Below are 16,794 nucleotides of genomic sequence, written 5' to 3'. Positions count from 1 at the left end.
TCATAGTGTACCTCTTCTAGTCGCAAAAGTTTGTGCTTGCGTAATATTCCCAAAATCCCACACTCCACAAAGTTTGCAATCTATTGAGCTGGCCAAAAAATAAAGTAGTTTACGGTGCCTTTTTTTTTTGGTGCCAAGTCGGTATAGAAGTCTGGCCTGCCGACATACCGATAGTATAGTATGTTGTTGTAAATCCTTAAATGGAGAAACATGTATTAATTTATAACTTGGTGAAAAAAAAAAAAAAATGCAGTATTTGTCACATTGAGGACAACGTTTTTTTATGGGAAGCTGCCAACGTGCAGCGAAACACAACACAACTGTATTTCTAAGGTCCATTGACCCCGGTCAAAAGAGCTCCGAGGCAGCTGGTGGCGCACAGCTGCAGTGAATTGTGCCGAAGACTGTATCACATATATGCGTTTTATCGTCTTTTGGGCAGCCCTGGAATAGCGTTTGATTAGAGCGAAGCTTTTGTAGGGAGACCACATCTATGAGAAATGGTAGTTTTGTCGAAAAGTACCTCGAGTCCATAGTGAAAAAATGTGGAAATGTAGGCAAATTGCGAGACAAGATAACACCAGCGTGTTATCTTGTCACGAGCGATTTCCAGGGAGCACAATGCGCTTGGTCAGAACCGAGTGAGTGCGAAACAGCCTTAAGTCTTCGTTATACTCTGATGTTGAGCGTAGCGAACGCAGCGTGGTGCTGAATGTGCACCTTTTGTTGGCTGGCAAGCAGGAACTTGATGTCTGTGACTAATCGGTGTCTGCATGCGCCGCGCTACGCCGCGTCTGTTACGCTTGACGTCCGACGATAACGGAGCCTTTAAACCGTCATATCCCAAGCAGTTGTAGCAGTCGACCGTATGCAAACACGACTGAGTGTACCAGCCTTAAAGGACAACTCCGCTTCATTTTTTATATTTAGAACACTATGCAGCCCTCTTCAGTATCGTATAGGAAGACCCCATGTCAAATATTACGACCTAATTCCGTCTATATATTTAATAAACGGGCCAGCAAACTTTCAAATGAGCCAAGTTGCCGAAATTTGCCAACTCTAGCGTGCGACGTGAGGCATAATCATCAGCGCAGTCAATGCCACGGAGCCACTACGTCAGAGGCATGTCTATGTCATTCTCACGTTTTGTTTGTTTTTACTTCTCCGAGCAATATTGAACGATGACGTCATGAGTTTCTCCTCCTGGTGTGTGCTCAACGACGTCCACGTGATCACCCTGATGCGGATGCGCTAGTTTCTGCTGCCCTGCGCGCTTATCGGTCTGTCTATGCTAGATCAAACTTCTTCCCCATGTCCGGTTTCTCCGCTCCTCCTCTCCTCTTTCGCCTTCTCCCCTTCCCCCTCTCCCCCGGGCCATCACCGTCCACGCCATGCGAAGCGACCCGCCCACGTATCCTGTCCTGTACCCCGCCCCCATGAACGTCACAAGACCACGTGGTTCGACGTGACGTGGCCATGACTCTGACGACACGAGACCAATGTTGCTTGACGCAGCCGAAGTTTCCGTTTCGGTATCAGCTGTAGCTTAAATTAAGATTAAACAAATAATATTCCACATTTCGCGAATCCGAAGACACAGAGCTGTTTAGTAGTGCTTTGTGAAATGGAATCACATGCAAGCCTAAATTTTTCGGAATTAAGCGGAGTTGCCCTTTAAAGGGATGGTGAACCGAAATTTGGATTTAAAAAAACCAATGCTGGGAGATGTAGGCGGGACGCTACAATCCCTACAACACTACTAGTATGGCGATATCTCAAATGGACGGCCGTATTTTGGGAAAAAGTCGAGATTGAACCAGGCCGACGAGGCGCGTGACGTCAAGACACCTAGTTTCCTCCTCTCTTCGCTTTGCTCCCTCAAGGCCGCGAAGCGGAGAAGACGCAAGGCCGTTCCCTCTCCTTCTCGGAGAAACACGACGTCAACATTCCTGCCAAATGCGCCTCTTTTTTTGAAAAATACGGTCATCCGTTCTAGATATCTCTGTATGAGTGATGTTTTGGTGTTTGTAGCATCCCGTTGCACGCTTTTGCCGAGTGTTTTGGGGAATCCAGATTTTGGTTCAGCATCCGTTTATGCTTTCGCAAGTGGTCACGGTGCAGTCAACGACGATCGGATGCAAATGTGTGTACCGGCCTTAGCCATCGCGAGCAGTTGTGGCGCAGTTAATTACGGTTGGACGCCGATGCGTGAACCGGCCCCAAGACCACCTGGTGCCCCCTTTCCCGGTGCAGTGCTGCTGCCGCCGTTCCCGGACCCGCTGTACGAGCAGCCGCCGTGGCCCCTGGGGACGGTAGGGAGATGAGGCCGCCTCCCGTGCCCCCACGGGGCCCCATGTGCACCAATGGCACCTATGCCTCGCACCTGCTCGCACCTTGCTCTTCTCCTTCCCCCTCTCTCTCCTCCAGGCCTCTTGCCCAGGTATTCCCTCCGGTGGCGGCTCTCTTGCCCCCTCCCCCACTGATCCCTATTGTGGTAGGCTGGGTTGCGGATTGGGAGCCCGTTGGTGGCACCACCGGAGTCTATCATTGACACCAGGCAATATGCGCAAGTCTGTGGGAGGAACACACAAAAGTAGGAATATTAAAGCTTGTACGCGGTGCTCGAAGGCAAGTACTTTATGATGTGCTGCGATCATTATATCGAGTGTTTGGAAATCGAATCAATATTTGTCAAGTGTTCAAATGCCCATTAAAAAATCAAACGTGCTAGAGCACTCACGGCTGAGCTGGCAAGCTTGCTCTCGTAGTGGAGTAATCAAAGGAGCTTTCTGTCATTCAGACTGTCCTCGGCAAAACCCAGAAGTTGATAAATGTAGAGAAAGTTCCATGTTGACAGCGGCTTTCCTGGAGCGAGTGAATTCCGCGTGTCAAAGCCTTCAAGCTTGTTGTCCGCTAAACTCAACTCATTGAAACCTCCACCGACTCTGCGGTAACTTTAGCAGGGTGTCTAGCGACTGGGGAAAACCGGGGATTGTCGGGGAAATTTTAGTTACTGGGGAAAATCGGGGAATTGTCAGGGATACTGTCAAAAAGCGAGCCCAGTCAGGGAAAATGAGCCGGAACTGCCATCGAGTGCTCTGAGCAAAGACTTGAGGACTTGGGGCAGAAAATTAGGCAATAAATTCTGCTTAGAGTGGAGCACGGACTCTGCTCACCCGATGTAAAGTGTGTTCTACCCGATGCAAAGGGAACAGACGACGAATCCACTTGGTGCCTTGGCTTGGCTTGGATTAGATTGAGGGCACAACACTAGGCTAGGTCCAGGCTAGAGCTACTAGATTTAGTAGCAAATAGAAAATCTGCAGACCCAAATTCAAGCCTTAAGCCGAAAGTATCCGAAAGTGTGCATCTCGGGGCCATGCTGCCTTACGGTTATGAATGTGTGTGGTTGAGCATCGTGTTTTCATTTTGTTTCCGGAAGTGGCCTCTTCACTGATGATGTCGGCGGCAAGAAAGTGCTCATTTAAGTCTGACTCGACGAACCCGAATATTTCTGAATATGCAAGTTGGATTAAGTCCGTGCAAAATTATTCTCACAATGCTCAATGCCTTGTGTTGTAAGGGTCTCGTGTATTTAACCACATCTACAGTGGTCAGGGAATTTCACCTGAAGTTGTCAGGGAAAACCTGGAAAAGTCAGGGAAAATAATGATTTGCTAGATACCCTGCTTTAGGTAACTCTCGTCTCATTGAGCTGCACTACATTTTTCGCCCAGCGAAACCACCCTCGACCACAAGACATTTAGTATTTATAAGGACTGCAAGGGCTGTCAGTTTAAATGTTTGTGCACAAGCTATTTGACATGACAAGCTTCCCTAAAAGCAGCCAAAAAGTTTCAGTGACGACAACAGCTTAGAAGGGGGCGAGACGGCACTTTTTCTCGTTTTTCCTATGGAGTTCCATTCATTAGCTGGTGTCAAATGATGGCTGCTGTTGGTGCCACTCGCAGCAAGACGATCCGTGATCGAGCCTAGCACAAGCATGCACGCTTCCGCGACGTTCTGGTATTGGTGCCTGGAACGCGTCTTTGACAGGTGCGCCTGCTGTCCTCTCTCAACCGTGCATCGAAAGCCGTCCCGAAGTGGCCACAAGCGACGTCGTGGGAGCCTGCATCCCATGTCGTCTCATGTCGCGATCCCGGCAGTTGGCCGTAGAAGTTCCGGTGAAGTGCACGAGGGAATGCAAGTGTCGCTGTCCTCACTGCGTCTCCAACTACTGGCTGCCGGAGCATCCGTGGACTGTCGGGCCGGACAGCGACCTGCAGCGAACAGGCGTTCGCCAGATTCACTGTTGCTGTTGCGACGCCGTTGGGATTGCGGTCGGCGACGGCACGACACTTCTACGACGTTGTTGGGCGGAAATCGAGGGACCACGTTTGAGGACACGGTCGACGCACCAATTGGAGACATGCTTGAGGCGTCGTAGCGACATTACAGGGCTTGGAGCACGTCGCTTCAAGCACGTCTCCAACTGGTGAATTGACCATGTCCTCAAACGTAGACACGGGTGGTTGACCGTGTCCACGTTTGAAGACACGGTCGGCACTTCAGTTGGAGATGGGCTTGAGGCGTTGTAGCGACGTTACAGGGCCTGGAGCACGTCTCCGACTAGTGCGTATACCATGTCCTCGAGCGTGGCCCCCCGGTTTCTGCTTGATGATGTCGTGGAAGTGTCGTGCATGCCGCGCACCTGGCGGCCTTGCGGCAATGGATAGGGATGCTGCAGACACCCGTTCCGGGGCTCGCTTTTGGCTCAACGGTTCGTGGAAGCCTCTGCAGTGACGAGTTGGGACGGCGTGACGTTGACGACACTTGCGTATGCCCCTCTCTTTCGTTGTAACTTCTACGACCGACCACCGGGATCGTGTCGTCCGATGGCACGACGCGTCAGCACCCGTAACATTGTTTGTTGGCACTTTGGGACTGCTTTCGACAAGCGGCTAAGCGCACTGCCCTGAGGTGCGTTCTGGGTGCCATTGCAAGGTCGCCACTCACAACTATACATCTGCCGAGGTTTATTGGGGAGTGGTTTTTGGCTGAACTTAGCATAAAACGTCTAGAGCTACAGGCAGGGTTTGTGGGAAGGTACAAGGGGCTTTGATCAGAGGAGTTGGTGCATCTATCCACGTCAACAGCAAAAAGTGTGGTGGTGGCATGTTGCCCAAGAGGGGGGTGGAGTTTGTTTATAAAAAAAAGAGAGAATAATTGCTTATTTACAATCATGAAGAGGTCAACCTCCACTAGCCAATGGGACAGGTGGTCATAGGAGGAGGAGGAGCAAATGAGGGGAAGACAATGATGAGAACTGAAAACAAATCATAGAGCAAACAAAAAGAAAAATCTGCCACTCTTTTAGCTTAAACTTCTTCTTGGGTGGAGACGTTGGCAGAGTGCTTAATGTTGAACAAGGCCTTATTTGGAGTTGAACTTCTGACATATGTATAGTAAAAGCATTTGAGATGTAACCTTGGCTGATACTCAGTGTTGTTTCACTAAGGGATGCATGATTTCTTGTGTAGTTGAGATATTCAGGTCCTTTTTTTGCATTGTTTGTTTTATATATAATATGGGGTCGTCGAGATAAATCCGGAAAATTCACCATATTCAGAAAAACGCACAGAGGCAACAATAAAATGAATATCGACCATTTTCTGTGCTTTGCTCGGTCTGCTGTGACGTCTTTCTGGCTGACAGATTATGGAACATCTTGGCAATGTTGTACACCTGTGTCTTGCTGTTGCCATACCATGCAATGATTCGGTTAGGTGACTTTCCGGCGCGAAGCGATTCAAGTATTGCTGCCTTCCGTTCGTATTCCCTTCTCATTTCTGAGCAAGTCATGAATGTCTTATCATGCTATGGTCCGCTGTCAAAATCACGTGTCCACAGAACTGCATTACGGCCGGTTAGCTTCGCTGTATAGTTGAGAGACAAAATCTGTTAAATGTCCGGATCTATCTCGACAACCCTGTAGAAGCAGGGTTCTGTGCAAATACCTTTAATTGTCAATGATTGGCTAAACATATTTTCATGACACTACAAAAATTAGGTGAAATAAAAATAAAAACAAACTTGGGTCGCAAAGCATATCCTATTGGAATGATGGTGTGGGAAAATTGTGAAAGTTGGCTAAAGCAATCATCATTAGAAAGGCAACTCTTGGTCTATATCGCAAAATTGCGGGTATTTATCAAGCAGCATAGCTCTTTTAGTTTGAATCAGTTTTGCATTATTGTGATCAACAAACAGATGTCAATGGTTTTTGATGAAATCCGGTAAAGTCTACCAAAAGTATTAACCTACTGTGAACTGCTAATTCCTAACCCCAGACTTTTTAAAATTTTTTATTGAGGGTTCAAGGAGAGGTCAAAATGACCAGAAAATTTTAATATAAGCATAGAGAAGAGTGTCACTGCCAGTACATACCATTCTGCTTATTTTACTACTCGTGTCATCTAGGGGTACTTCAAGAAAGCGTGGTCAAGAGTTTACAAAGCTGTTACTGTAAAAAGAAAAAGAACATGGTGGATTGCATACATCTTTTATTCATGCTTTAGCACATCGCACCCGCAAGCATTTTTAATTTGTGTTTGTACCAGGCAGCTAGTAAACAGCTTAATGTAAAAATAAAGCAGACTTACTAACCCCTTCTAGACATTTCAGTTTCTTCTGCATGCTTTCATTCATCCCTACTGTTTCACTGGTGGTTGGTTTACGTTACATGGCTCTATTAGCCACATCATCATTGCTCTCAACCTTCACAACAATTGTATTTTGCGGAAATCTTTTCTAAAACTAGTGTGACAGAATGTTTTGCTTTTCATAGACGTGTGCACTTCTTTTTGTCAGTGTTACGTCAGTGAAAAGAACCATAGGCTGTTTTCACTGACGTTATTTAGTCCGCTATTTTGTTGTTATGAGTGGTCTGGTGTGTGCCGAGGGCGAGCAATCCAAAAATTCACATGACCTCTCAAATTCGTAGAGCTCAGAAGCTACAAGGTCTCACCATGCTAACGTTTCCTCGAGGTTGCAACGTAATCCTTTAAATCAATAGATGTGTTTGAAATAAAAATGTAAAAAATTGACAACAAAATGCTTGTTGCTATGTCAAAATTTGACAAACAAATTTTGATATGAAGCTTTTCTTCTAATTCTGGCAGTGTGGATACATAAAAGATAATTATGAAAACTTGACCTCTTTGAGGTGCCTTTGTGATGCACCATGTATTTTTTTCTCTAATCCAGCGGTTCTCAAGTTTTTCTATCTCAAAGAACTCCTATCTCTCTTGATGTTCAACTCCCCATTCTTCCCCAGGAAAAATAGTTAGAAAAAAGGAGTGCAAGACCCTTAAAGGCCACTGAACTACCAAAAAGAAAAACATCTTTTAAGAATAGGACACGTGTCAAAAAATAAACTCACCCCCTTCCCCCTTTCCCCCTAAAAAAAAAGAAGAAAATTATTGGAATATTTATGTTGCAAGGTCATTTTGAGTGAGGAGCAATCCCGAAATATTCTTCTGTTTCAAGACATTCACCCTAAAATGAAAGCATGTTTCAGAATTGCTCAAATGAGCTTTGCAAGATAAATAGTGCAATAAAAATGTTTTTTTTTTTTTTTTTTGGAGATAGAGGTGGGGGGGATTTTATTTTGTGACATAAATGTTGTTTAGAGGCACTAAGAAGCAAACGTCTGTTGACTTCAGTATTCCCTCGAAGACACCTCATGGGCCCTAAACTTGTCAAACACAAAGTTGAAGCCAAAAGTTCGCAGAGCGCGCCTATTGGGTGCCGGCGAATAAAGCGCAAGGTCATCATCCAGATAAGCCAATCGGTGGACTCCGTCAACTTCGGCCCAAACTTTGTGTTTGACAAGTTTAGGGGCCCATGTGTACAGGAACTCATTCCGATGCCATGCTATGCAAACTCTGAGTGTTTGTCCTGGGTGCTAGTCGGCCAAACCCACGAGGTCGTTCCAGCTCGTAATCTTCGTAAGCTGCGGCCAGTGGCCCTCTAACGTGGGGAGGCGACCTTTCAGGAGCGTGCGAACAGCTCCTCGGCCAGCACCGTGGAGGAGCTGCACTGCTCCATGACCCTGTTGGAGCGCCTTATCCGCACGAGCAGCATCTGGTTTCTTCCCGACATCGGCCGCTCCGGAGCGGTCCACTACTTACAGGGGAAGGAAGTCGGGGTGAGCCCTCGTCCGCGCTTTAACCGGCCGTTTACAGAGAGTGCCAGAGCTCTGTTTGGTCATAAAAGATTGCCCGTTTCTTGCCGTCTCCTACAAAAAAGTCGCGCCATCAGCCGAGGCGCCGTACGCTTTGTTGCGAGTTTGAACATTAACACTGTTGAGACTGTTGTCACTGGTGGGGAGGACCTCCGGTTGTCTAGCATCAGGTGCGGGCTCCTACGTTTGATGGCACTATGACGTTTCGTGCACCTAGATCGCTCCCACGCAGCCGAAGCATTCGATAGACGCACCCTGCTGTTCCCATTCTGCCGGTGACCGTAGTTGTTTTGTCTCTGTCTCCCTCGCAATAAGAATAACATAATGGCACAAAAAGGGCACACGTCTTGCTACAGTTCTTCTCAATACTTCTTTGTTCTCACGCTGGCCTATTCATTGCTGAAACGTCTTTCTTTGTGTAAAAGGCATTCGATTGTGAGCGAGCGCATTGTGCCTTCTTGTAACCGCTTGTGCCCGAGTCCCACTTGAGCTACCGATAGAAACAACTGCGCGAATGCTGTTAAAATTTTGGTCTAGCTATATGCGGACCAGAAGTACTTCCAGGGCTACTTGATAGATGGTGCCAGTGCACTAGCGCATTATCTCGTCACGCGCGGTCACGCTGCAGTTGTTTACGCCCGAACACAAATCTGAACCGGCGTTCGAGCTCGTACATGCACGCTTTTAGCTGAGTGGGCGCTTACTTTACTCGACAGAACTTCATAGTGCGCCAGTCGAGCAAGAAAGGCACGCTGGCGCTCTCGGTCAGACTTCCCCTGGAGGTTGGACCGTACATTGAGCACTACCTGATCGAGGCGACCCCCGAGGGAAAGCATCGGCTGGAGGGCTCTGACAACCACTTTGCCTCGGTACCCGTCCTCATCTGCCACTACTGCCAGTGCTGGTGAGTTTGCTTCGCTGTTGTGCCGGACTCTGCTATTGTTTGTTGCCCCTGGAGGACCTTTCTGAGTGCGAGACATTTTGGTTTGGTTGGAACACTGCACTATTTGAAATGTTCTCACCTGGTGCAAAAGATGACCGATTGAACTACTTGAGGTAACAATCACATAGTCATTCTACGGGAGGCTCAGGTAAAAGTCAACCTTGTATGCTTCGGGATCAGCCATAGCTTTGTTTTCGCGAAGCAAACCTGCACACATATGGATGCTTGCAGTTATTAAGTGGTACATTCTTTATGCATCATAAACAGCGGTACTTGATCATTGTAAGCGTGATGCGAACTGCAAGCCAGGCAAGTTGCTTTGCTCTGCTAAGAGAAAATAATGAAGGGTATAACTGCTCATTCACACTGGAAGCAGATCCGCGTTCGCAAAGCGTTTGCGAACGCGGTTCTATAAAGATCCAGTGCAATTGCACGCACACTCGATGGCATCAAGTGCGCATGCAATTGTACCGGATCTTTATACAACCGCGTTCGCAACCGCTTTGCGAATACGGATCCACTTCCAGTCTGAATGAGCGGTAAGGGAGGAGGGCAAGCATCCAGACACCTACCTTTGTGTGCTTTATTTGTTATTTCTAGCAGTGTCTTCTTAGCATGCATAGCATTGCAATCTGTGATGCCTTTCTATGCACAAGCATTATAGTTTGTTTCTTTTTATGTGCAAGCAAAGCTGAAGTGCGAGCATGTTGCTCCGAATGGTGCTTGCGCTGCACGCACGCTTGGCAGGGACGTTGAAAGCCTGGAGCTTGCTCTTGCAGCTTCTATTACGCTCGCACAAAAAAGGGAAATGGAATGATGTTGGGGCCCGATTTCGTTTTACCGATCGGGGCTCTTGCTCTCTTTTCCAGTGATGAGCTGCCTGTCCGTCTTGGTCTGCCATCGGTCCTGATGCAGCCATCCACACGTCAGGAGCTGTCGGCTTTCTCCCTCTTAGGACAAGGTGGGTGTCTCTTGGTTCTTTGATGTAGACCATATATAGACCATTCCAATAATTGACTTTTTGTGCACTACTGTCGTTGTCCACTGGGCTATGGAACCTGTTCTGAGCTTGTGCAGCAGCTTGCTCCTGCGGAATATCGGGCGCCTGCATGCGTCCACAGGCCATCGCTTTTTTATTGGGTGGTAAGTGCTGGGGTGGTGTGTAGTACATGCCATTTGCTAGGTCTGTCCATGAAGGTTCTCTTTAAACTTGCCAGGTCAAATGTGTTGCATTACTGCAAGTATGACTATTCATTGGGTGAATTACACTACTTCTAGAGTAGAGTGTGCGTGCGCTTCTATATTTCTCGGCTTTTTTTGTAGTTACACTGTCAGTGGGCCAATACGCATTAGACCTATTAAATGCCACATCTGCTGCCCTTTGTTCCACGAAATGGGAGCTTTTCTTGAGGGAGATGCCGTTCATGAAATAAGCGATAGTCACTTTGTAAGTGGAGTTATTAAAGGGATACTTCAACGAAATTTTAAATATTCCCGTCGTGTTCAAAAATAGGTTGAATATGATCCACAATATCCGTAAATGACAATCGCACATTTGTATTTGAGCCTGTTGGCTGTATTTCTCGTTATAAACGGCTCACTCTGGCAAGCGCTCGGAGAAGGCCCAGCGGAGACCACGTGCCATCCAACGCAATCATGACGTAGGTTGTCTCGGGACGAGCAAAGCTACGGCGAGGCTGACGTCGAGAGGATGGCCTAGTCGTTCCAGCCACCGAAGTGGCCGCTTTTGTGCGAATTTTGAGTGACTGGTTAATCTTCTATAATCTTGTAGGGGGACAATAGCGACTTCTGCGACACACAAAAGGCAATCTCGGGAAGAGGGGAGTTCCTCCTGCCCCTCTTCTCTTGTCGTGACCGGAGGCGAGACACTCACCGTCACTAGCTGTCAAGGTTCCTAGACAGGCATTACAAGCGAGGCATTAGCGACATCCACCAGGTGCTCCTTGTGAATTGTTTAATTCGTTTTACAATTCCTTTTCGAGACTTTTTTAACAAGATATTGATATGTTCGATGTGATACTGCTCCTTTGAACACATATAGACCAAAAAATTAGCGTCGAAATTTCGTTGTAGTATCCCTTTAACCCTGGATGTGAGTATCGACTCAATGCCATGTGGAGGGTTATGAATTTTTCAAAAAACCTTTGCCTTCCGCTTCTGTCTGCATATGGAGATCATTGGAAGAGAGGATTCTCATATTTCCACGCTTTATCTATTTTATGCGCTAATCGTGAAAAATGAAAATTGACAAAAAGTGAAACAAATTTAGTTCTTTCTGCTTGGAGCTTCAAAGTCAAGTTCATATTTTTATTGGTGTTCAGTTTTGAAATACACATTTATTTACTATGCCTCCTGAAAAGGGATACTGAATCGAAACTTAAGGTGTACCCTTTCACGTTCGGATTTAAGTTAAAGATCATCGACTCCTTGTGCTAATGATAATCGCACGCTCGTCTTTCAAACGGATGGCTGCCTTTTTTGTTCTGAACGTACGATTCTGGCGAGCACTTCAGAATCGGTCATCAAGGAGCGCGTTACGTCTCGGGATATCCATCGCGCCCGCTACTTGCCTGCGACCTCGTCGGCCTCCCCAGGGCCAAGCGTACCGAAGTTACGAGCATCGACGCTGTGCACGGGTTACTACCTCGCTTCTTAGTGTATCCAAATGCTGTAACATATCACCGGGAGATTGCAGAGCTGGAAGAGTGGCGGAATCATGCGCAGTTTGACAACACCACGACCGACCACCTCTCCGAAAGCGTGCCGTTCCGGTGTGCACTTTTCGGAGAACACGCTCGGAAAAACTCCTGGGTTCAACCGATAGTACTTGTTCGGTCAATTCACACTCTGCAGCACACTGGGGCTTGTGACAAACACCCTATCGTCCCAAAAGTGCTTGCCGCATGGTCAATCACTGTCCGCAGGAGCCCGGGTGGGAAAAAACGGGCACGCGAGACCCCGTGTACCAGTGTCTCACAGTTCACAAGTCCGTCTTCACAGCCTTCTGCAATGTAGTGTTTCGGCATCCCCCCCATAGACTCATTGAGAGAGCCCACCGAAAACTGTTTCGAAGGTAACGATACCTCGGCAAACGCACGTGGAATAGCAGGACCATAGGACTGACGAGACAATGGAAGAATTAATGCCAGCGGTAGTTGAAAAGTAATGCGTCGTCTTCTACACGACACAACTGATGTGGCGATGTCGGGAACGCCCATTTCGGGCAGGAGCTCGCCAGTTTTTGAACCGCGCGAAGTGGCTGAGGTACCTACCTCTGTCATTTTGCACGAGGCGATATGCTAGGATATTTCTCACCTCATGTTGCCGTAGTTGACTGCAGCACACCTTCATGTGTGACGTTTGTAGGACGAAGCAGTTTTTGCTCACCGAATTTTATTGTCTGACTGATCACAACAACCAGACTCGGCGAGGGCGTCAGCTTTGCGGATAAACAAATATTGTTTTGAAGGCACCATACCAATAGGCATCTTCCATTTATCAAAGCGAGCAGGGAAGCAGGCGGTGTCCGGTGAAGTGCGGCGGTGGTATCGCTCAAGTATTTCACGCAGCATATCGCATCAATAGTGATGTGATCGCAGCATTGTCACGCCGCCGCCAAGAAATGAGCACATTACAACGATTTTGCGAGATTCCTTGTCAAAGGGCAAACGCTAATAAACGAACGAAAGGAAGGCATTGGCGTAGAGGAAGCTTACATTGTTCTCGACGGGCGATGCTTGTGCGATTGACCAAGGGGGGGGGCACAAAGAACACGACTGTATGATTCTCATATCGTCACACAAAAACTACCACAAAAAAAATGCATTGCCACAATCTTGCTTTGTGACTTGTCTCAGTGGTGAACACTAAACGACTGAAGCACCGCTTAGTTAATCTAGTCGAGCGGGGCTTCTGGGATCAGTTGGATAGCAAGACAATCTCTGAATTCTCACATCATAGCACAGCAACTGCCGCGCACAAAAGGAGATACCAGCTCAGCTCTGCGACATAAACTGTCATTCTGAGAGGTCGGCGTAATGCGTGGAAGTGATTGGGCTGGTGGAGTGAATCCAAGGTGGCCAACTGTGCTTTGGCTTTCTTTACCAAACCTTCGGTATCACTACGTTCTGGCCTAGGTAATTTGTACTAGTAAGTGTACTTCCGATAGAGTGGCACTGCTGTCGGGAGACGCATTGCCGTCACGACATCCTATCGAAGCCTTATCACCAAAATCCAGGCGGTTTTGGTTATCGTTTAGTTTAGTTTAAAATATGTTTTTCTTGCATTTTCCAGCTAAATATTGATGTTTCTGAGGTTCTACTGCTACCTACGTCACTTTGAAGCCAAGGAACGAGCTCCAGAATTAGGTTTCCGTATCCCTTTGAGGTACATGGCATACTATGCGCCAAGAAACTGGGGGAGAGGAGGAGACGAGAGTGCAGGGGGGCGTCAGAACGCCAATTTCTGGTTGCAATAATTATTGGAAAGACCTAAAGCTAGGCTTCGAGACAATTCTGAGCCAAACGTTGACGCACTCGTCGTGTCCAATTTGCGCCCAGCGTTGGTTCGCCTTCGCCGATGACGCCATCTCATTCAGCACTACGGCTTTGTTGGCTGCCTTTGTCTTCACTGAAAGCCAAACACCGTCCGGTGTCTTGCTTTCACATTAGAACGCATTCGACAAGCGCAGTGGAGACAAGGTAGCTGGCTTTAGGTCTACTCACTAATCACTCCAACCGGAGCTTGGCCTTTTGACGTCCTCATGCGCTCTTGTCCCCTCCTCTCCCCGAGTTTCTCGGCGCATAGTATGGGTCAATGAACACACAAAAAGTACAGTACTCGCAAAACTTGTACGGTATGGGCAAACTGTTTTATCTCGAAAAAGAGTTCTCTCCTGGCGGCAACTTAACAATGGCTTCATAATGCAGCCCTGTGGGCTATTCCTTTGAGTGCTAGGTGATGGAGCCATTGTTTGGCTACTGCCAGGATGGCAAATAGATGGAGCCTCTTGCGTATGCCATGTGTGAATGCTCATGTATGCTATGTTTAATTGCCCACTCCTGTTTTGGCCTTCATTGAACCTGCAGTATATACAGTAAAACCTCGTTATAACAAAGTTGAAGGAGCGGTCGTAATTATTTCGTTATAACCATTAGTTTGTTATAGCCAATGTCCATTTCTTCCCACTATTAGCAAGCAAGGGGAATTATGATTGCTTTGTTATATCCATTAGTTTGTTATATCCCGTTTTGTTATAACGAGGTTTTACTGTAGAACCAAAATAATAAACAAGAAAGGATACAGTTTGCATGTTTGTTCTGTGTAGGTTTGGTAAGTGCAGTACATGGCAAATAAATCAGTAAGAGAGCCAACACTAAAAGCTTCTTAAATTAAAAAAAAAAACAAATTTCTATGCCTTTTCTGACATTAACTTTTTTGCAGAGTTGTGGGTGTCCAGCCTGCTACGGTCCAACCCGTCCACTCTCGGATCCACCGGGTCCTCTACCGCGACCAATCCGCTCACGGACCACAATGCCAACGTCAAATCATCCGCCCCAAAACCGACCGCAGCTACGCCCGTCTCGACCCCCGTGACTTCTCCCACGACCTCTGAACCTCCGGTGGTCCACGCCTCCATAGCCGTCCGGCCGAGCTTCCTCCCGCTCCAGAACTGCACAAACAGTGGCATCAAGCCAGTCCCCCTACCGCGGGCTGTTCACCTGCCTGTTCACCAGCCCATTCACCAGCCGTTTCAGCAGCCTGTTCACCAGCCCTTTCAGCCACCTGTCCACCAGCCCATTCAGCGAGCCGTTGTTCCGCCGAGTCCATCCTCAATCTCTGAAGTCGCCGGCAGATCAGCGTTCTATGTCGGTGTCGACACAGACCGCCATTCAGCGTCGCCGGACACCAAAGAGGTGCCGCGCTGTCTCGCAAACGACAAGGAGACTAAGCAGCTTCCGCGGTGCCTGGTGAGGGAGAAGAAGCCCTCGGTGAGGCGGCGGCGAGTGAGCATCGCCGAGTCGTCTCCAGAGGCGTACTACTGCAGCAGCCTTGCCGACAAGATCAGCGACTACGAGGACATCTGGGGCAATGCGAACGGAAAGGGTTCTGACACGCCGGGGCATCTATCCACCTTCAAGCCGAACCTCGACAAGTCTTCCCCGGAGACGAACGGCGAGCTGTCGCGGCTCTCGGGCAAGGGCTGGAGCGAAGCGATTCAGCAGAGGTTCGTCTGCCAGTCGACCCAGACCGAAGTCCACGGCGGATCCCTGCCCGGTGGACTCGGGCAGACGGGAGGAGACGCCACTCCGCCACCGAGTCCGCTCCTCTCCCGATCTATGCCGGGCATTGCGAACGCAGACGGCGAAGAGCAGAACGGTGTCGCGAAGGCATCCGGTGGACACTTCTCGAGCCCGTTCTACGCAGAACCCGTGGACTCCTTGTTCCCAGGGCTTCCGCTGAACGGAGACCCGTTGCGGATCGACGAGGACTCGCTGCATCTGGAGCCGAGACCCGTGCCAATGAGGCACTCGGAGCCCAACGTGTACACGCTGCAACAGCGCTGTTCCGATCTCACGTCCACCTTCGATGAGACGACCTCGTGCAGCACAGACCGTCCGATCGGCGCATCCACACCGGCGCTGTGTCGCGGGTCTGCTGAAGGCCGGAGCGGCCGCTCATGGTCGGTCGATCCGTCGTGGAAGTGGCTCGGCTCGAGCGACGACGAAGACGACGAGGACTCGGCGAGCATGGCGGCGGTCGGAGAGTTGGACCCCAAGTTTCCGGCAGAAGAGACGGATGACTCGGACACCGGGTTTGCTGGTCACGATCCACCGACGGTGGAGGACCTGATCGCACTCGCGTCTCCGGACTTGAGAGTGCCTCGCGTGCATCCCCTGACGGAAGGGAACGTGTTGAGGGCATCGAAGTACGACAATCTAAACAACGTCGACGCGGCGTCGCTTCCGCGGAGCGAAGGTTTTACGGCGACGGCGGGTGGAAGTCGGCGTACCACGGGCTGTGGAGGGGGTGAGGAGGATGCACTGACCGAGTTCTGCGAGCCTTGGGACTCATTGCGGTGGGAGAGGCTGCTCAGGCTCGTAGACCCGGCGAGGAAGAGCGGGCGGCAGGCAGCGTCAGACTGGAGCCGCATGAGCGATGCACCCAAGTCGAAGGTCAGTGGAGATTGCAATACATCTGTTGTTAGCCCCCTCTTTTTTTTTTTTTTTTTAATATTGTTTGGTTGGAGCCATTAGATTGCTGCGCTCAGAGTGCCGGCACCAATTTTCCTCGTCGTCCAATGTCATGGGCATCACCATTTTGGTGCTTAGAGCCACACGACCGGTGTTTGTGGCAGTTATCATTCTTGAATTAAATTTTTTAAAGCTACGTACGGCGTTGGAAAAAAGTCGCTGCGTCATTATGCTTTGTTGCAAACTGTTTTGGCAAGCAGGACAATGCAAAGCACTTGCTTCTCCTGTCAGGCACATTGGCAAAAGCTTGTGACAAGTAATGACACTTTCTTTGCACCACTATGACTGAAGGGTCGTTACTCTAAAGCGTAGCCTATTTAGTGACTTTA

General features: G+C 48.7%; 1 protein-coding gene across 1 annotated transcript in view; it reads left to right on the top strand.

The window, feature by feature from the left end:
* The window catches only part of LOC8041568 (protein sprint), a 51,102-nt gene that overhangs the window by 3,980 nt on the left and 30,328 nt on the right, over window positions 1-16,794 (top strand). The window contains exons 3-7 of the mRNA XM_029992584.4: window positions 2,257-2,443; window positions 8,060-8,212; window positions 8,965-9,152; window positions 10,061-10,152; window positions 14,655-16,387. Coding sequence (XP_029848444.3) covers window positions 2,257-2,443; window positions 8,060-8,212; window positions 8,965-9,152; window positions 10,061-10,152; window positions 14,655-16,387 — 2,353 coding nt within the window. The remainder of the gene's footprint in view (window positions 1-2,256; window positions 2,444-8,059; window positions 8,213-8,964; window positions 9,153-10,060; window positions 10,153-14,654; window positions 16,388-16,794) is intronic.

This window comes from Ixodes scapularis, unplaced genomic scaffold (assembly GCF_016920785.2).
Source record: "Ixodes scapularis isolate PalLabHiFi unplaced genomic scaffold, ASM1692078v2 PGA_scaffold10__122_contigs__length_95168666, whole genome shotgun sequence".
Classification (NCBI taxonomy): Eukaryota; Metazoa; Arthropoda; class Arachnida; order Ixodida; family Ixodidae; genus Ixodes; species Ixodes scapularis.
The sequence above is the reverse complement of the archived record's forward strand: the minus strand, read 5'-3'. Positions and strand labels throughout refer to the sequence as shown.